The sequence below is a fragment of the Misgurnus anguillicaudatus genome, chromosome 2 (genome assembly GCF_027580225.2).
Source record: "Misgurnus anguillicaudatus chromosome 2, ASM2758022v2, whole genome shotgun sequence".
In the NCBI taxonomy this organism is placed as follows: Eukaryota; Metazoa; Chordata; class Actinopteri; order Cypriniformes; family Cobitidae; genus Misgurnus; species Misgurnus anguillicaudatus.
In genome coordinates, this window is record NC_073338.2 from 26,961,610 (window position 1) to 26,983,125 (window position 21,516).

A 21,516-nucleotide genomic window follows, 5' to 3' on the forward strand; every position below is an offset into this window, starting at 1 on the left:
CAGATTAAGGGGTGGTATTATCCCCTTCTGACATCACAAGGGGAGCCAGATTTCAATGATCTATTTCTTCACCTGCTTTCAGAGAATGGTTCACCAAAACTAAGTTACTGTGCTTTTTCATATTTTCTAGGTTGCTAGAAGCACTGGGGACCCATTATAGCACTTAAACATGTAAAAAGTCAGATTTATGTGATTTGTTCCCTTTAAGAAAAGTTTACAGTCTTTACAAAGATCATCCAAACTGAGCACACTAAACCAAATATTTTCCCTTAATATGGTCACTATTAAGCCCACAGGTCATTTCACAGGACAAGAAAACACTAAAAGAGTTCAAACAGACATTTTTTATTCAAATCAAAACATTGAAGCATGTGGCTATTTTAATCTGAACCAAATGTATTATATTGAGTGTCCTGTTTATATCAGTTGCTAATACAGTGGTTTAGTCTTAACCATTTTACTGCTCAGTGTGAAAACAACATGCCGGTATATGACCTAAAATTGTATCTTTCTTATCTTTTTATGGAAACCAGTGGACATTTTTATATGGTAAGGAACTATCGTACAATTTAACAACAACAACAAACACAAAAAAGAACCTCCAGGCAAATGACAAACAGAGCATCAAAACCAAACTAAAACTCCTCTTAAATATATGGTTTTAACAGTGACTTCTACAGAATATGTAACTTTCTCTGTATAAAATGTATATCTCATTGTGTTGCAATGTGTTTACAATTAATTATAAACAGAGCATAAACGCAGGTACTCATCAGTTATGCAAAAAGTTCACACAAGTGTCCCTGCCTATTCAGAGACTATTTGGTATAGCTCATAAATTGCTCTAAATTGCATAGGGGAACCAGCACATGCTATACAGACATTTATCCACCTTTTGTTACATTGAAAAACTTTTCTTTTTTTTAAACATACAACTTGAAAAACACATCAGTGGTCCAAGCTTGTTTTTGACAAATCACAAAAAATTGATCAGTGCAGAGCTTTACTCTGATAAACTGTCCTCAATTGTTTCAATGCTCAACACATACACCAATTAAATGCATTCAGATAAATAAGTATTAAATAAAGCAGTAAATAAACATACAGTACATAAGTGATTTAACTGACGCAAGTGATCAGCTAGTTGTGCATAACCAAATCTAAATCTTTAATATTATAAAACACGAAGGCGTTAAATGAGCATCTGTAGTCAATAATTACTATGTATTAAATTTTTTTTTTGAAAATTAAAACCTTTCCAGAATCTCACTAGCTGCTATTTTCAGTTTATGGGGCTGCAGAATGACAGAAATCCTCATCTATGTTTGTTCAACAAAAAGACCGTACTAGGTTGACATACTATCATGCACACAGCATACACTCACACATTTTCCTAACAGTAACTGAGAGGAATGAGTCCAGGTCGTGCATAAACATACCACTAAAATCCTGAAAATCTATTTAAATATTTAATTCCTTCATACAAAACATTAAGCAATTAACCATACTTTTATAAACTATTACCAGAACATCATTCTCATATCATCTTATATTATATAGAAAGTAAAATAGAGCGAATTAATTAGCGTGCCGACCCTTTAAAATCCCATCTGACTGACTGAGCCTTTATATCAATAGTTTCTGTCAGTCTGCTGTCAACTGTATATATTGTGTATACCGTATTTTCCGGACTATAAGTCACACTTTTTTCATAGTTTGGCTGATCCTGCGACTTATAGTCAGGTGCGACTTCTATGTCAAAATTAATTCATACTGACTAAAATGAACCAAATGAAAACATACAGCCACGAGAGGGCACTATATGTTGCTCCTGTAGCCTACCCCTGAAAAACACTTAACTGAAACATTAACTTAAAGACAACGGAGAAAGACTTAACAAACAAAATGCCCCCCAAAAGAAAAAAATTCTAAAATAAATGCGACTTATATGTTTTTTCCTCTTTATGACGCATTTTTTGACTGATGCGACTTATACTCCGGAGCAACTTATAGTCTGGAAAATACCGTAAATATACATATACATATATTTGACCGTGACAAAACTTAAAACATACATACAAACTGCACATGAAAGTTTATCAACTTTAAGAAAAACGTATACTGTTCCAAAATTAAGACGCGATTCATCCAGTATTTTTGTTTGAAATTCTTTTAACCCAAAATATCCATCAGTCGAATTAATATGAAATGTAAAGCCTGCTCTCAAGATGCTGCCAAGTGATCAAGTCATGAGAGTAGCACATATTATGCTAACAAGTTTATGTGAGAAAACCAAAAATGTGTTGATGTCAACCTTACATCAGATCTTCTTCCATAGGCTTTCTTTAGTGTCGATGATACATCTATAGTTCAGTCTTCAGGGATGTGATCCTTAGCAAGCGCAGTCCTTAGTGGACCGCTCAGGATTTTCAGTTAGCTGAGGTCCCTGTTTGTTTCCAGTGATGTTTGGATCAGAATCGAGACTTTCTGACATCCTTTCACAGATGATGTCCACCAGGCGCTCAAACGTCTGTTTCACATTGATGTTGTCTTTTGCGCTGGTCTCGAAAAACTCAAAGCCTGTGACAGTGGAGAAACGGTTACATTTAAATCAAATGAACAGCTATGTGCGTTGCTCCTCAAATCTTATTGACTTCAGCACAATCAAATCTATGTTGTTCTCCTGCAAAAGAAACCTGTGCTTACCTAGCTGCTCGGACAGCTGTCTTCCTCTGTCTGAAGCAACTACTCGGTCATCGTCCATGTCACACTTATTTCCCGCCAGAAGCACTTGAGCGTTGTCCCACGAATATGTCTTAATCTGTGTGGACCTGTGAGCAGTGATGGTTATAAAAAAATCATTTGATATGACTAAACACTTTTTTGAGCCCATGCACAGAAATAAATATTATCATACCAGTCTTGAACAGCATTAAAGGAGTCCTCATTGGTGATGTCATACATCAAAATAAAGCCCATAGCTCCACGATAGTAAGCTGTGGTGATAGTCCTATACCTTTCCTGTCCAGCGGTGTCCTGTAAAATAGTTTAAGCATGGAAAAAGTCTAATGTTGCGCACACACAAAACGTGTAGCATCGCGTTAGTCGCTCTAGATTATTCGCAGGATTTAACTTTGTGTCATGCGAATTTTTCGCTTGAGTTGAATATTTTCACCTTGCGCGAAGGAGCGTTTGAGACGAATAGTGTGTGTTTTTGCGGCAATCGCCCCGTGCGAGGACGCGTCTGATTGGGTCTTTGCATTGACTTTGTATGTAATCTACTCCCACAAATCGTTGAACTCACATCTGGTGCGTTCACACCAGCTGCGGTAGAGGCGTCAAGCGTGAGTAATTTCAATGTTAAGTCAATGTAAAGACGCATTTATGCGCATCTGAAGGTCTCACGACGCGAATGAGGCATTTAGCACGGCGCGGTACACACGAATCTGCCTCATTTGCACATCTAGTTTGTGTGAATGACACAAATTGAGCGTTGTCGCAGGAAAAAAACTTTTGCGGAAAATCGCGCTATCCAGTCAGGAGCTTGCTCTAGTAATGCCGTGATTACAGGAAGCGAGTGGACTCGCAGAAGCCCCTCCCATGACGCAAATTTCCGCGTGAATGTCTCGAATGACTAGAATTTTACACGTGAATGAGCGAGTAAATTCAATGGGGTGGTTTCCCGGACAGGAATTAGCTTGAAACCCGATTTATAGTCGTGTGTAAGCTCTATGCCGTAGCTATGCCGTAGGTTATCCGTAGCCTGTGCGTAGCCTGACGTGCACCTTGCAAAATGTTTAACAGCGTGTCAGATCTACGCGGACCGCAAGCGCTGTGATTAGTCCACCAGAACCCCTCCCGTCAGGTAAAAAAAATTGCATCATAGGTGACAAAGATGAGCAAAGTTGAAGAATGATTTAACTCAAACTGCATCAAAAGTCACTGTTTATTTACTTCCATCATTGCTGGTCTTCTCAAATTATACACAAGTTGCTGTTTCTTCTTCGTTTGTGAGTTAACTTGCCAAGCTTCTTATTCTTTGACGGTCGCGCTGCTACTGTGGTTACACGCGTGGTTACTGCCTACCAGCGGTCTGCGCGTGTGTTGGCACGTCGACGCGGACGACGACGCAAAGGTATAAATGAAAACTGACGCGGAACCTACGCCTTAGGACCTACGCACAACTATAACGAGCCCTTAAGCCAGGACTAGGCCTTACTTTAATTAGGAAATATAACTAGTTTTAACAAGCATTCCTTACTAAAAACATCACTTGTGTGCATTTTGCTGCAAACAAATGTATTTCGCTTGATAAGATATGTCAGTGCAAGTTTTTTTTTGTTTGGACAGCTCTTACGTTTATTTTAGTGTAGGACTAGTCTAATCCCTGTCCGGGAAACTGACCCATTATGTTCAAGCGTACCACTACGTGCGAACAGCGCGGTTTTGCCGCCTCTATCGCGTTTGGTGTGAATCCAACATAAAAACTACTATATAATTTAAACTATAAGAAAAAACATTTGTGGTCCATGGAAGAGAAACCACATGGGTCTGAAATGATATGATGACAATTTTTGGGTAAACTATTTATTGAACCAAAAAAGGAAACCTTTAAAAAAATCCTCACCCATATTTGAAGCTTTATTCTTTTGTCATTCCTATAGATGGTCTTTACTTTGAAGTCTATGCCCACCGTGCTGACAAAAGCAGGTGTGAAGGAGTCATCAGCGTAGCGGAACAGGAAGCTGGTTTTGCCGACACTGCTGTTACCAATAATCAGGATCTTGAACATGTAGTCAAAGTTTTGATCTGCGGACTCTTTTTGACCATAGCGAGCATCATTGGCTGAGGCCATCTGCAACAAAATTGAAGATGCAAGAATTGCATTTAATAGATGTTATGTCTACATGATATAGCATATGTTAGACATTTACCAAATTTAAAAAATATCATTTTCAGAACAAAAAGGTGGCTTCTGGCAAAAGTCAGTGTTTAGTGTAACCTCACTTGGCACCAAGCACATCTTCATCACTGTTTTAAGAAGACTGAAGTCCTAAAGTCATTAGATTAAAAATAGAAATTAGGCTTTTATTTCATTTAGATTTAAGAGAGCCTGCATGTTCCTGCTATTAAGGGGAGCTCACACTAAATTTGGCTTATAATTTTATTCTGTTTTTAACATTGCATACAAATTTCGTGATTTTCTGGCTGTAAGGAATCATTATATATGGTCACTATACCATTGCAATAGCAGCAAACCTAATAGGGACGTGGTGGCGTAAGACTTTTTGCACAATATGATTATTACAAGTACAACTTGTGAACTTCCTGTAAAATTATGTACATATGCCAGGAAACTGACATTTGCTAATAAACCAAAATGTTTCTGTGAAAGTCCTTCTCATGAATTCTCCAGACATTCAACATGGAATCAGTTAGAACAAGAAAGATCATTCCCATACAATTCAACACACAACACTGTCAGAAACGGTTCCTGTCAATATAAAATTAATGACTTCAGGTTCACATTGTATTTACTGAATAACATTACAAACATAAAGTGAATAGAGGGCGTAGCCCACATCAGATACAGCACTAAGTGTTTTCTTATGGGCTGAACTAGGCAGGGATTTTAAAGGTTTTGTGACGGCTAAACCCTGTGCTTAGCTGCCTGTCATGAACTGAGTCAGGAGTGCCTTAGGGAAGATTATTCCCACATCCCTATTGTATCGTATAGTACTAGTAAATTATAAAACATAATACTAGGGGTTCCCCCAATATGGACATATCCCCTGATTCATCATTCCCACCGCAATGGCCTACTATGATTAGTTAAATTATAATAAATTCACATAAACAGTATGTTTCAGAGAAACATATAGCCTTAACTGAAACATACGGCTCGCGTGCTTGATCTGACAGCTGTACATGAAAAGCAGTATTTCACACGGGTACAAACAATGGTTGACCAATCGATATTTTTAAAGGGGAATAGTAGCCTTTAAGAACAGGATTGCTTTGTTGGTATGGCTTACAATGGTTTAGTAAGTGGAGCTCTGGTTAGCATCTATCCGCTTAACACACGGCTGGTTTAGCAACATTTTTATACGGGTCAGTGACTCTAACATCGCCTCGATCAAACATATCATTCATCACAAATGAAAAGGCACATATTGTGTTTCTATCGTATGCACAATGATGCATTATACAGCTGAGCCACACAGTTAGCTGTCAAATGAAGGTTACCAGTTTAAACGCAAAACATTAATATCCGTCCTTAATACAAATCTAGTAATTTCGAAATACGCGAGAGACGAAGCTGTAAGATAGGCTACCGCCAGAGAAAAGCATCTTACCGTAACAGCAGGTTTATTTAGTGCGATATGTATGCAGATCCCGTGCACCTGCGCTCGTGCTTGCGTCACTCGATTCACCCAAGGCGGGGCTAAACCATGATCGACGTTCAGAGGAACCAATCACACGACTGACATGGTAGGATAACCTTACATTGCCCCTGGATACACGAATTAAAGGTGCATTGTGTAACTAATAGAAGGATCTTTTGACATAAATGCAATATAATATGCATAACTATATTATCAGTGGTGTAGAAAGACCTGACTAAATTAACTGTATGCAGTTTTTATCTCCATAAACCGCGCATCCCCTTGGAAGTCGCTGTCATGTTTCTACAGTAGCCCTTAACGGACAAACTGTTATACAGAGTGCGTTTCGTCTCTTTGTTTTCTCAGACGACGACATGTTTGCCCTGTGGCGGCAACCATATGCGTTTTAAAGAGCACCAATTATCTGATTCACGTTTTTTCATTTTCTTTGGTGTGTAAGTGTGTATTAGTAACATGTTAATGATATGCAAAAGGTACATACCCCGAAGTAACAGTGACCACGTTTACATGCACCCTAATAATGCGATTATAATGGGATTTTGGCAATACTGTGATTATACTTTACCTCATGTAAACGCAATACTTCAATAAAAATAATGCGATTAAGTCAAAATCGCACAAGTATAATCGTATTAAAAGAGGTGGCATACGCAGTTTGTAATAGCAGTATGCATCCATGTAAACGCTTTAATCGCATTTATACCGCACTTACTGAAGTGCACGTGTGTTTTAGTCACGCACCTTAAGCACAAACTCACTGCGTTTCGCATTACAAAACAATGAATGTAGTTTGTGTAATAATATTTAAATTTTTGGCGTAGTCAGTGTGGTAGAAAAAGCGTTAAGTAGTGAATTTCACAGCAACTGCATCAGCACTGGATACCTGAGGTAATATTATGTTATAGACCTCAGCTATCAATGAGCTTTTCTACTGCATTTCAAGTTCAAATAGATTTGATTGGCTGTCAATGGTTTATCGTTCATCATGTGCCAAAATCGCTATCGTTATAGTTGTCGTGTGAACTCCGCTATTATCTTTAATACAAAAAGATTTTTAAAACTATATTTTTATAGTTAACGTTATCGTTTTAATGTGAACGCCCTTTAAAGGCACTGTCATACTATTTCTGTCTTCATCACGGCACCAGATAATGAAATACATCCATAACAACGTTTTTGTCATTTAACGTAAGTAAATTAAAACAGTGGACCATATATGTGAGTTCATCATTTGTGCTCTGCATTGGGCTATGTGTGAATAATCCGAAAATAAAAACTGCATGTAAACAGGAGTGAAGAGTTTAGCTCCAGTCATGTAAACATCTTCCTCGATTAAGTCCTTACTCTGATTATTGGAAATAATCGCATTATTGGTGTACATGTAAACGAGCTCAATGACGCGAGTTATCGTCTCAAACGTAAATCTGTTTTCTTGGACTACAACAAACACACAGCTTGTAGGCAATAGTTTACTTCCTGGGATTGGTCATGTAGACAAGACCGACATTATTATAATTCATCCCGCTTGGACTCACAGCCTGTAAGTTAACAACCAAATCTTTCAAATATGATAAGGAGCGTCACATTTCCAGAGGTCAGAGGTTCAGACCAATCACAACGTACAGATTAGCGTTTCAGGAAGAAAGGGAAATCTGGAGCTACAAAAATGTACGGTATGTGGAAAATATTGTGTTTTTTGAACAATAAACCACGCAAACACATTGTATTATACCAAATACACAAAATAACATTGGATTTAAGCAATAAAATAGGTGCTCTTTAAAATTGAGGGGTGAGCTGTTGGTTGCAATTCGCAATCTCACCTCTAGATGCCGCTAAAATACACACACACCACCTACAAAGAACATTGGACCTGTTTTAGTTTCAAAAGATCTTTCTTTTATTGGCATTGGGAAAAGAAACCAATCACAACAACATTAGTAACAGCGTTGTAGTGGTAAACAGTACTGATTGTCAGAGCTGCAACTGAAAAAAAGCAAAACAAAGACTTGACATGAGCATAAAGTCCAAACCAGTGGATCTCAACCTTTTTGGTTTCAAGTCCCCCCCCCCCATTGTTCACAACAATATTTGTAGCCCCCACCACCCTATAAAATATTCTAGAGCTTGGGATGACTAGAATTTAATTATAAAAATAACCAAGACCAATTGATTTTAGTTGTTTTATCTTATTCAAATCCATGTTCTGTCTTATTTTTAATAATTTCAAGTCATCTTGAGCTGCCCCCCCCCTTACAAAATTACCCATGGTTAGTTACTATAGTTACTATAGTAAAACCCATCTGGTTGAAAAATGCTGACCTAAACCTTTCATGACCACATAAAACATTGCTGTGTAGCACATACACACGCCCCTTAAAATAGAAAGATTTATGAAACATGTTGTTTATCATTAAATGTTTCAACTTTTTTAAATTAAATTTTTAAATTACGTTTTAAATTCAAATGACAAAATGTGTTCAAACAAAACTGACAAAATGACGTGTTTTAAGAAAGAAATCATCAGATTGGTAAGTTACTGACAGTAGTTGTCATTGATGGAAATTAGCCAGTGGCAAAATGGAAATTACAGTACAGCATGGATCATGCTTGCTTGGCACTTGTACCATCATTGGCTATGTCCCCGTGAAGAGCAGAGAATTGATCAATCACCAAAAACTGGTCTGGCACAGAAATGAACTTTGGCTTTATGCGTTTAAACCCGTGTACTTCAACAGCTTTACTTCAGTTTGCTTTTAGAATAGAATACATTTAATGTTAATATACCTAAACGTCTCATATTTCAGTGTGACCAGCACAAAAAAGAAAGCACACATGTGGTTTTAGGACACCGCTTATTTCCTAGACTAGTGGATGTAAGCCTTCTATAGACCAAACCGCACAAATTACAGGGCAAGTACATGTTTGCTGGTAACCCTGCTGACCTTGGTGAGTTTATGATGACTAATAAAGCCCTTACTGATGGAGCAATGAAAAGTTATTTCTAAAGTGCTACCTATAAGATCAGAAGCAAGCGGTTTCAAAATGATGAAAGTATACAATGCAATAAAAAAGCCAAATAGAAAAAACAAGGATGTAAACAATGTGAATGCAATAAATAAAAAAAGCATTCCTACAAACAAAGGTGAGAGGGTTTAAGTTAAAACCGTTTCAATAGTAATAGTCAAATCAAACGAGTAAAATATGTGCAAAGGTACATAACAATACAGAGCCACTGTATTCTGTCGGAGTGGTAAGTCCTATAATTGCGGCTCTAGTTCCACTACTAAGCACTAGATGGTGCAATATACAAATACAAAAGATCACAATCATGGCTCGACTTCTCGTCTAAAGATTTTTATAGCAGTCGGAGGAAGACTGTGGTCACTGTGTGGGTACCCTCAAGCTGTTTGCTACATGAAAGTAATCATTTCTTTGTATCCTGAGGTTTGTTTGTTTGTTACGTTAAGGTTAGGTTGTTTTTGTTCAGGTATATATATATACCAGCTTTAAGTCAACAGTGTATCTTTTAAAAAACATATTAGTGCACATACGTGTCATAAAAAGTGTCCTGTTTATCAGTCACAACTCTCAAAGGTCGTTATTGTTCGTTACTTAAAACTCCAGATGTCGCAGGAAGACACTTTAAAGTAGATTTCCTCTCAGTCCATAACACACAGGCAGTTTTTTGCGGTACAAAAATGTTTTTAGAGTTTGTAGACTAGGAGTTTTCCCAGTGCAAGGTGACTGCTGTTTAAAAACATGTCCTGTGTATACGTTCCTGCTCCTCTTTTGCTCTCCTGCCCCGTGTCCTGTTCGCCCAAGTAACTTAAGGATGGGATGAGAGGGATGGGGAGGCTGGTGCATAAGAGGTACGAAATAAAATTAAACAAAGCGAAAAAAGTGCAGTTGTTATGTTCCCAGACTCAGGCACGACACGCTTTTCCCTTCCTGGTCAAACTCTCCTTCCTCATCTTCACTGTCTGGTGGCTCACCCATCTCTAAAGACAGAGTCCTGCAGCCGTGGGTCCAAGCGTTCAGGTTCGCCTGCTGCGTGCGGGGAGCTTGAGACGAATGTTGGCCATTTGGATCTGTATAGGTGGAATCTAGATTGAAGTCTTCATCAACATCAGACTCTCCTTCTTCTTCTAAGGTCAGTTCAAATTGAAACTTCTCCCCCGCTGAGGTCACACCTCCGCCCACCGTTCCCGTCCCAGCAGCACTGGTCTTTGTCTCTGAGGTTGAAGTGGGACTGTGAAGAATCATGCTCTGGTACCATTCGCGATTGTCCTCCAATGTGTCGAGAATCTCCTGGGCATCAGGGTGAACCAAGTCTGCCCAGGTCTCCCACAGCGGGTGCACGATGTAGTCTATGAAGCCCACCTGATGGATGAGGAGTGACCAGTGAGCACTTTGAATCAAACGTGTACTTAATATATGACTGTTGTTTCCCACTCACCTGCGATTTCTCGATGGAAGCGTTGTGTTTGTCACACATGGGACTGATCTCCATACCCTTATCCCTCTCCCGGTCCCCCTGAGTAAAGAACTCCACCATGATGCGATCGGTCCACTGGCGGTAAAGCTCAAGGGGCTTTGTCGGGTTGCTCAGGTCAGCACAATGCACCATATTCTGAAGAACCTAAACATTTGATTAACCATACATTTAAAACTAAATTTATTTATAGACTTTGTTTTGTTTTATAAAAAAACTATGTAAGGAATAATTGACGATGGGCCATTGAATTATTAGAAAGGGTGTGCATTATTTTTTAATAATTTAACGGCCTGGAGTCAATTATTCTGTTTTTACTACGGTGTCCACACCTCAAGACATCGATCACATGATATATTTAAAGGGATTTGTCCGGTTTTTGTACTTAAATGGGTATTGTGAGTAGGACTATTTCTTCCGTGTCTCATCCAACTGTTCTTTGTTTGTTCCAAAACAAAAAAGTGAGAGATTGTGTGAATGAGGCTACTTCTGTGCGACTTTAAATAGCGCTATTATTGCCTCGGAATATCGTCTGTCATGTTGTTTTTGTTAGTCCATTATTACAGTTAACTATGCGAAGTGATATGGAACTGTAATGCGGTCAAAAGAGCTGCACACCTCAGAACGTTCATCAGCCAATCAGATTCAAGCATTCAACGGACCCGTAGTATACAATAAAATAATGTATGGTTCCCACTTTTTGCACTGGCATACATTTTCACACATACTGATAAAAACTTACAATACATTTTTGAATAAAAGCGTCTGCCAAGTACATAAAATGTAAAAAATACATTAACTAAAAATTGGTCTCAGAAACAGCAATTTGTATGAAATAAATATGTTTTGGCTGATGATAACTAAACATACTGAGTGTAGGAGTTCAGATACAAAAACCACTAAAAGCCTCCTCTGTCAAAAATGAGATGATGATATTAACCGAATGTGCTTGGCACATACTGTATATGTTCATCAAAAACTTTCCCTTCAAATCTGCTTAATCCCGGCCTCAGGCTATTCACAAAGACCGCTTTGGAGGCAGAATCCATTAAAAGTCTGATAAAAAAATTATAATTTACAAGATAACATGTCAGATGCACTTAGAAGGTTCATTGACTTTCTTATTACTAAGATTTTATTAATTTACTTGAACTTTTCCTAAGTCTTCAAAACATCAGTCATGTGTTTCATGACCATGGAAACCCTAAAAATGGCTTGAAATGCCACAGAAGCTCAATGTTCACTAACCTGTATGCGATCTGAATAGTTGTCCAACAGTAGCACACCCAGACTTGTCACCTTCTTGGTCTCTACCATGGTTTTAAGATCTGCTAACAGATTCATATGCTTTGACATATCTGTGGCTAAGACCTGTAAACACGGCAAATAAAAAAACACTTGTGAGTTTTCAGGCTCTGCCGTATAGACCTTTTGTGTGTTTGCAAACAGAGATGACGTTTTTTGTGGGCGGAGCCCAACTGGTGGCAGAAATTGACAGCTCTGCAGTAGCGGTGTGAAGTGTTTTAGTGTTAAACTGTGATTTTTATGGATCCGATCTTTTAGTGTAATGTTTCTTATAACGTTTTCATCACGTTACATTTATTTTTTAGATATATTAAGTTTAAATGGCTTGGCTATGTGTGCATATGTATATGTATTGTTCTTTATTGATAAATCAATTATTTTTACAGTATGAATTGCTAAAGTACATATAAAAGCAATACTATCATGTATTCTATATAATACCATTTATTAAATGTTTAATTATTTTCCTGTTTCTATTATTTCTTCCTTATGTTTATAGCATAGGTGTTTGTTCTAAAACTATTATAAAACTAATATGTTTACATACAAATTAATATGCATAGGCCTGTTTATATATTAATAACACTTTACATAATGTATGTGTGTGTGCTATATTTATATATTTATATACGCTAAGATATAAGGTAAAAAGAAGTAATAGAAAACAGAAAAATTATGAAATATTTAATAAATGATGATATTATTGCTTTTTCAGTGTAACCCATTCAAATCTTTAATCTTTTTAAATAAATTTAAACGTAACGACGTGATGAAAATGCTATAAGAGACACATAGAGGGATCAGACTTCGACAGAACAGCGGATATCTTCTCTACTTATTTTCTATTCTAATTATTAATAGATTTCCAGATGATTTCATCAATCCAGTCAGTCCGTTTAAGGGCTTACTGCAACCATAAACACCTACGTTTATCTTCAAATGGTGTCTTCGATGACTATATTTTATAAAAATTAAGGCCATCTTTTTTTGGCATTCCTATTCTGAAACTCAACAGCATAACAAGACATTTTCTAGTGAGTTATCTTGTTCGTTTCACTCGTGTTTCATTCATTTCCACTGTTTTTCTGCCATCACATTGCGCATGCAGCTTGCAGTGACGTAACTGTCACGTCACGTCTACTCGCAAAAGGTCTACACTTCCAATTAGCAGCACTCACGCACGATATGCTCACCATGTCTATGACCATTTTGCGTAGCGACTGTCTCTGTTTCTTCGTCAAGTTCTGAAAGATGTCACAGTTTTCTTCCTGCAGTAGTTTGAAGCCAACAGCCAGATGGTGGTTCTCCAGAACCGACGAATCGTTGTACATGAGAGCCAACTCTGAATCTAAAAAATGTCTTATCTTAGTACACACCACCACGATGACCATGATAACAAGAGTCTCTGTGCAACCACTCACTTGTGTTAATGAGGAATTGGTTGGATACACCTGGGTGGTCCACGTCATGTATTGCACTAGCAAACAATGCAGCCAAGATCTCAAGGTCAGTGAACACAGCCTGAAACAGAATTGAACATGTTAATATTTTGCTTTAGGAATTAACTGTTTAATTTATTCTAATATATTTGAGACAAACCTCCAGGGCGGGAGTGGAGAGGAGCACATGGGTGGACTGGACCACGTCAGCTGCATGAATGTTATTATGGTATGCGACATCTGAGTGGTAGTTCTCCTCCAGTGCCATCATGTACATAATGAAAGTGTCTACAGGAATTTTGAAGGATTTTAATAGATCTCTTTCCTGTGGATTAAAAGTTTCAGGAACTTTATTCAGTTAGATTATGTGTTTCCTATTGCATTTTAAACAAATTCCACATTACATACCTGGAAGATTGTGTACATTGCTACCGTTAATGGTCGGTTGTTGGAATACTCTGATATCTTGAAAATATCCACACCCCATCTGTCGATCTCCTCTAATTCCTGCAAGGTAAGTGTGGAATGTGATCAAAAACCTGGCTTTGTTTGAATCTTTGTTAACAGGACTACACTGTAGCCCGCATACACCATGGCTTTTGTTTCCTGATAGGATGTTGGGTGCGAGAATTCACCTTGGCCAGCTGATCTTCCTGGTCAGTGTTGACGCCAAAGCGTGGGATGCTGGAAGCTGCCACGCTGGAGCTTTGTGTGGGCTTCTTCACTCCACTTATCTGGGACATGGGCCGCTTCTTCTTCTCCTTCTCCTTGGTTGAAGGAGACATGATTTCCATATCATGTTGCTTCTCTGCAACACAAATTCAATAGACATGCACCAAACTTATCAACTGAGATTCATAACGCTGCATTGTGGAAGTATGAATGGATGTAATTAGTGAGGACTAAGAAACGGGGGAGAAGTGAATTATAAACAAATGCAGGTGGAGATATTATAGACAGTGGGGTCCAAAAGTGGCGCTCGATGCGAAGTTCGTCACAACATGTATGTAGCCCGTCATGTGTGTGGTTCCTTTTTTCAAAATATGTGTTTGCCGTGTCGAGTGATCCCCCTACTGAAAAATCCAGCTAAGACCCGCATAAGCTGGTGAGCTGGTTTTAGCTGGTCGCCACCTTGGTTTTAGCTGGTTTTGCTGGTGTAGCAAGCTGGTCTAGCTGTGTTTTGGTCACTTTTTAAGCTGGTCTAGCTGGACTTAGCTGGTCAGGCTGGAAGACCAGCTGGCCCACCAGCATGACCAGCTCTTTATCAGGCTGGGAGGACCAGCGTAAACCACCTTAAACCAGCTAAAACCAGCTACCAGCTTATGCTGGTCTTAGCTGGATTTTTTTGTGTCTTGTCAAAATAAGTGCCTGCTGCATATGTGTCCAAAGGGTTTATGATAAAAGAGACGCTCGCGTTTGCCAGATACTCGCAAAATCTCATGCGTAATCACAGTTTACTGTTAAGGGAGTGTCTTGCGTGTATTTTGTGAACGTCTCTTTTATCATAAACGGTTTTGACGCGTGTGCAGCAGGCACTTATTTTGACAAAACACATGATGCACATGGTTCACACATGACGCAACAAACACACATTTTGAAAACGCAGGCAACAGACATGACACTACGAACACATATTTTGAATTAGCGCCCCTCGGATGGGCAGTCACGAGTCACAACACTCTCAGAACAAAAGGTACAAAAGTTTTCACAGGGACGATAGCTTTTAAAAATGTCCTTATATGTACCATTTTGTACCAAAGAGTACTTTTTGAAAAGGTAGCACCGCAGTGACAACTTCTGTATTAACAAATACAACCTTATTGTAAAGTTTTCACTAGCAAATATATTTATGACCATGTTAATTTTTTGGACAAAAGGTCAGAAGCACACAAGATTGCTCGTTGGAGCATTTTCAGATCTCACCGGGATAACGTGGATCATCGGCTTTTCCACAAACATGAGGAGTCTGTGCCAACTTGAGTGCATGCTGTCATTAAATTGTTTTTTATTTTTCATTTATACCACGGGTCTGTTGAATGCTTGATTCTGATTGGCTGAGAAATGTGGGTATGCATACATTTCTGATAACCGCACACCTAACTTGTCAAATGTCTTATAAATAGGCACCAGAGCAATGTTTGTGGTAACCGTGGTATAAGAGGAATAATTATCTCCGGTCCTTTGAATTATTTGAAAATAATCCACACCCGCGGTGTAACGGCACTCTGCTTTGCGTCGTGCCGCATTGCACCTTGGGTGTGCATTATTTTCTTATAATTCAATGGCCCGTCGTCAATTATTCCTTACATATATATTTGTTATCGTCGCTGTCCGATGAAACTCACGTATGTTCATTTTGCCGATTTTGAGATTTTTCGACAGATTGAATGTCCAGGTTCATTTCCATATACAGTATGCGTCACATACCTAAATAGCCAATGAAAACTTGTGAAATCATGTCATCTGATTTTCACGTACCCGTTTGGTGTCAAAGCTGTCAATCACGCCGCATATCTTCCGCCTGTGAAGCATCTCGCCGGTCTCGTAAAGTTTCATCGAACCTCAGCACTGGATATAGCCGAATAAACATTACAATGACTTTCCTTCGAGGTAAACGTTTCCCCCGGACGCCAGACTAACATCTAGGAGTCACTTAATTACGGTAGGACTGTGCAAACAAAGTATCTGTCTAGCATTGGTGATATTTACGCTGGGGATTTCCCCACCACTTTTTGAAAGCATTTGGTTAAAATGTTCTGAAAAATCAAGCGATGCTTAAGACTGGTTTTGTTGTCTAGTGTCACATATGTTGTGTTGTATGCTTATGGTGTGTTTTCTTGTACATATGTAATGAAATTCATTGTAATCATTTATTAAACGCGCTGCCGTTTTCTACAGTATGGTGCTTTGGCATTGTTCGGTTGATGCTGGTGTTGCAGGGACTGTAACAAGTGTGATGTGTGCATTCGACATTGTTGAGGGTTTATAAATTTATGCTGAGTATTTTCTTGTTGTTGACTGGCCTACGCTATGCCCATTTTTGATGCGCGTTATTCAATATTTTTCCCGTCCTGCAGTAATGTTTTTATAAGATCTTTTGTCCCCACCACTTTTCAACACAAACTGACGCCCCTGCTGTGTAGCATTACCATGTCAGTGTATTGATTCATTGTCCCTTAATGGTTTGCAAGAGACATTTAATACACTTATAATTAATATTAAATAAAGTAAGCATATTTAACCAAGACGTATGCTATTTAATAAACTGAGCGTATTCATCTGTCAATACGAAACGCGACTTTGGCCATTCTAATTAATGTTCGGAAGAACGCGTATCGATCAAAGTTACTGTAAAATATGCACGCATGTCCATTTAAACTCAATTTTGGTCAAATGTGGATTATATCATGACACTGGCAAGAATATGGTTACATGTAAATATGCCGTACCAAGTATGACAACGCTACATTTAACTGCTTTTGATATACGGTGGTTTTTTCACTTTCTGAAAAGTTACCGTTTTGGACATACGTGAGTTTCATCAGGCAGCGACGTTATGCTTTACTTTTTACGCCGATTATGTCATTTGCTCTGAAGAAATTTATTAAATTAAAAAGTAGTCTCAAACTTTTGACCACCACTGTAGATTTCAATATGAAGAGTTTTGTTGCAAAACGAGATAACCACCGTTTTTTTAATTGTTCAGAAATCTCGTTTTTTGGTTGTGCATTCCAATTAATATCAATTCAACTGCAGTTGGTTTGTTTTGATTTAAACCTTCATAACTTAAAAAATACAGCTAAGTAGCACCATAAAACAAAATAATAACATGATAACATAATAATAAACATGTTTTGACAAAAATGTTAAAAAATGGATTTATCTGGTTTTGCAACGAAACTCTTCATATAGTTACCCAGGGGAAAAAGTAGTACACTTCTGTAGTGTACTTAAAGTGCTTTATTTTCGCACACTAATTTTGTACTTAATATACTAAAAATTCATCACCAGTACTTCTTAAGATGTTCTTAAGATTATCTAAGTGTACTTCACCATGCTATTTTGAGACACCATGAATATGAACTAAAATGCAGTTTTAACATACTATCTCTGTATTAAAACATTTATTTAGTTAACACTTGTATTAAACTTGAACTCAACTTTCATATAAAGATAGGTTCAAGTTTACTACAAGTGGTACATTTTAGTTCATATTTATGGTGTCTCAAAATAGCACAGTGAAGTACACTTAGATGATCTTAAGAACATCTTAAGAAGTACTAAAGATGATTTTTTTTGTATATTAAGTACAAAATTAGTGTGCGAAAATAAAGCACTTAAAGTACACTACGGAAGTGTACTACTTTTTCACCTGTGTAAGTGCATATCATCGTTGTCCTTCTTAAAGCTTGTATGTTTCTTTTATGTTGTGTATTTTATGAAACAGAAAAAATGCATAATAATTAATAAACACGTGCACATTTTATTGGTTAAATATTTGTAAAACCCACTAACAAACATAAAGGGTGACCAATAATATTTAATTTACCTAAAAAAAAAAGATGGAAATACGAGATTTTTGATTGACAGTGATGATATTTGATACTAAATATATAAATGTAAGCATTATAGGTTTTACCCAAAAAAGTGCTGGAGATAAACTCAGAGATCTGATTTCCTGACTTGCTAGTTTCTGACAGTTGTGTTAGCTCTCGATTCAGCATCCTTTTAAACTGAAAAACACACAAAAGAAAATACATGCTTTTAGATTTAACATCCAACAGATCCGTGCACATTGAATTAAGTCCAAGTAAACCATCACATGACTTTAATGGGACGCGAGAGGATTCCAGAGACTTGAGCTGCATTCAGTACTATCAGCCCTTCATTCAGAGCTTCTGCATCCAAGATTAGGGGCTGGGCTGAGCAGAGGAGTGTCTTTTATCTGTGTAGTGTAGTGTTATGTAAACATACACAAGGTTTCAGAATGAAACGCTATTTACTGAGACAGCAAAAATTCCAGTAGTACTGTGGGAGCCTGTCTCTCTCACATACAGTATATACACACACAGACACAGTGACACCATCTGTAATTTATGTCTTAACTTCAGATAAAACAATGCAAGAGCTTTGTGCAGACAAATAAACCCTGCTAAGATACTCAACATGCAGCATAACTATTGCAGTATGGTTTCCTACCTGAACGTACATCCACGACAAAGAGAACAAGTAATTGGCGTCTGGCATTTCAGCGCAAAATGAAGCTCGAACAAAACGTCCAGCGCAAAAGAAGCTCCCTCCAGCCGATGCACATGCTACAAACACGGTCTGTGCTGCGGTCCAGACCGCCTGATCTCCCCGGTTCAACAGGAATCTGTCAGTCCAGTCTGCATGTGATGGCAGCAGAATCAACTCCAGCACTGCAGAGCTCAACCCAACACCATGAGCTGCCATGGACTGATGGAGTAGCAGCACCTGTGGCGGGCTGAGACTGTGTGCCGCTGACTGGAGGAAAGCTGCATCGCTGCCGCATGCTCTGCTCTCCTACTCTGTCTTATTCATGTGTAAACACAGAAAACAGCCCCTCTCCCTCCTGCCAGGTATCTCCCTACTCGCTGCCGCACGCTGCACGGAGGAAAGCCAATCAGACGAGCTCTGCAACAGAGGCTAGGTCGAAAGGAAGCATCTGATTGGCTCTTGGCTCCACAGCACAAGCAGTGGCTGGATGGGGTGGATACAGGGGGCTGGGGATGTGCCATGTGCACAAGGTTTGGATACCTTGGTGAAAGAAAATTTGTATTCCTTCCCTGCTAATTGCTGACGGACATTCACTATATTAGTGACTTCCCTTCTTTAGATAAAAACAAACAGTAATTTTGTATAAAAAAGGCATGTTATCTTCTAATATGGAAGCAAAAATGGCAAAGCTTAAAAAATCTCATACATCTGGATCTTGGATTACTTTAAAGATGGATATGTGACTTCTGGAGCTTTGCCATGTTGGCCTTCACAAAAAGATAATGACATTTTAATACAAAATTATTTATTTGTGTTCAGATGAAGAAAGGAAATTATATACATCTGGGATGGCTGGACGGTGCCCGTGGTCACTGTGTGTGTGGGCTAGAAACATATCACACAAGTTATAAAATCCCTGCAAGATTGAGAGGGGTGGGGAAAACAGATTCATGAAATCCACTCATTCACATTTTACAGCACATGAACCGCTTGGGGGCAGGGGCGCATCAGAACACATATGAATCCCATTCCACTCGTTACTACATGTGTAAATCATTTAAAGGCATGTTGAGCATTTTAATGTTCTAATCATCAGTAAGAGCTAATGTATTGTGTTAGTTGGATATTTATTCTGCTTAAAGGTGCAGTGTGTACATTTTAGCGGCATCTAGTGGTGATGTTGCGAATTGCAACCAATGGCTCAGTCCACTGCTCTTCCCTCCCTTTTGAAACGCATAGAGAAGCTACAGTAGCCACCACAAAAAAAAATGTCATAGACGGAGACAACTTAGTAAAAAAAAGTTTGTCCGTTAAGGGTTTCTGTAGAAACATGGCGGCACAAAATGGCGACTTCCATGTAAGGGGACCCTTGGTGTATGTAGATAAAAACTTCTCATTCTTAGGTTATAACAGTTTATTATAAAAAGGTCTTTATACACTCATGATAATATAGTTTTGTATATTATTTTGCATTTCTGTCAAGAGATCCTTTTAAAAATTACACACTGCACCTTTAAGGGCCATGACAACATTTTATTAATCTTCCTTAGGTGATAATCTGGATACCTGTGTCCTGTCATTAACAAATCATGCGTTACTTAAGAAGCTTCACCTTGTTGGACGCCATCTCACTGACTGAGTGACGTGTCTTCAGAGTCTCTAGTTGCTCGAGACACCAGTCCAACTCATCCAGTGTTTCCACTGCCAACTTCTGCAGCGGCTCCTCTGCAGGGTAGAGCAATCACAGCACAGCTATACATTATTATACTTATACAGTTCATTATTGTACTCATACTATACATTACTACACTCATACCATTTATTACTACACTCATACTGTAGTTTATTATTTTACTCTTACACTTTATTAATATACTCATACCATTTATTACTATACTCACACAGTTCATTATTGTACTCATACAGTTCATTACTATACTCAAACTATACATTACTATACTCATACATTTCATCACTATAGTCATACTATACATCACTATACTTAAACTATACATTACCATACTCATACAGTTCATCACTGTACCCAAATTATACATTACTATACTCATACAGTTCATTACTAGTGTCATACTATACATTACTATACTCATACAGTTCATCACTATACATTACTATACTCATACAGCTTAGCACTATATTTATACTTTATTTTATTATACTCATACCGTTCATTACTGTACTGATGGAGTCCATCACTATAGTCATACTATACACTACTATACTCATACAGTTCATCACTATAGTCATACTATACATCACTATACTCAAACTATACATTACTATACTCATACAATTCATCACTATAGTCATAACATACATTACTATACTCATACAGTTCATCACTATACTCAAACTATACCTTACCATACTCATACAATTCATGACTATACTCAAACTATACATTACCATACTCATACAATTCATATATATACTCAAACTATACATTACTATACTCAAACAGTTCATCACTATACTCGAAATATACATTTTTATACTCATACAGTTCCTCACTATACTCATACTCAGAGGTGGAAAGTAACGAATTACATTTACTCACGTTACTGTAATTGAGTAGTTTTTTTGTGTATTTTTACTTTTTTGAGTAGTTTTT

General features: G+C 38.0%; 2 protein-coding genes across 11 annotated transcripts in view; both read right to left on the reverse strand.

The window, feature by feature from the left end:
* Positions 1 to 326: 326 nt before the first annotated feature.
* On the reverse strand, positions 327 to 6,505 carry rab3aa (RAB3A, member RAS oncogene family, a). Of its 2 annotated transcripts, none has more exons than XM_055202198.2 (5): positions 6,357 to 6,505; positions 4,628 to 4,855; positions 2,918 to 3,036; positions 2,707 to 2,831; positions 327 to 2,580 (listed from the first exon to the last, which is right to left on the reverse strand). In XM_055202198.2, the coding sequence occupies exons 2-5, from the start codon at positions 4,853 to 4,855 to the stop codon at positions 2,393 to 2,395; spliced, it is 660 nt and encodes a 219-aa protein (XP_055058173.1). In that variant the 5' UTR covers positions 6,357 to 6,505; the 3' UTR covers positions 327 to 2,392. The 2 variants fall into 2 exon arrangements, with proteins under 2 accessions (XP_055058173.1, XP_055058174.1); XM_055202199.2 differs by lacking the exon at positions 6,357 to 6,505 and adding an exon at positions 6,036 to 6,314.
* A 1,802-nt stretch (positions 6,506 to 8,307) lies between these two features.
* The window catches only part of pde4ca (phosphodiesterase 4C, cAMP-specific a), a 53,252-nt gene continuing 40,043 nt past the window's right edge, over positions 8,308 to 21,516 (reverse strand). For 8 of the 9 annotated variants that reach the window (XM_055202190.2, XM_073875710.1, XM_073875698.1 and 5 more), the window contains 10 exons: positions 20,497 to 20,609; positions 18,286 to 18,379; positions 14,282 to 14,454; positions 14,055 to 14,153; positions 13,807 to 13,971; positions 13,629 to 13,728; positions 13,401 to 13,555; positions 12,151 to 12,273; positions 10,867 to 11,049; positions 8,308 to 10,790 (listed from right to left, as the gene is read on the reverse strand). In XM_055202190.2, coding sequence (XP_055058165.2) covers positions 10,320 to 10,790; positions 10,867 to 11,049; positions 12,151 to 12,273; positions 13,401 to 13,555; positions 13,629 to 13,728; positions 13,807 to 13,971; positions 14,055 to 14,153; positions 14,282 to 14,454; positions 18,286 to 18,379; positions 20,497 to 20,609 — 1,676 coding nt within the window. In that variant the 3' untranslated portion in view covers positions 8,308 to 10,319. Of the gene's footprint in view, positions 10,791 to 10,866; positions 11,050 to 12,150; positions 12,274 to 13,400; positions 13,556 to 13,628; positions 13,729 to 13,806; positions 13,972 to 14,054; positions 14,154 to 14,281; positions 14,455 to 18,285; positions 18,380 to 18,845; positions 20,212 to 20,496; positions 20,610 to 21,516 lie in introns of those variants that run through there. The other variant, XM_055202194.2, reaches the window with a different exon arrangement.

Bases quoted from the DNA above. Each gene is read 5' to 3' on its own strand.
- rab3aa (XM_055202198.2), bottom strand. From the start codon at position 4,855: ATGGCCTCAGCCAATGATGCTCGCTATGGTCAAAAAGAGTCCGCAGAT. The intron at 3,037-4,627 runs GTGAGGATTTTT...ACTATTTTACAG, and splicing joins GAATAAAGCTTCAAATATGG to GACACCGCTGGACAGGAAAG. The intron at 2,581-2,706 runs GTAAGCACAGGT...CCACTGTCACAG, and splicing joins ACAGCTGTCCGAGCAGCTAG to GCTTTGAGTTTTTCGAGACC.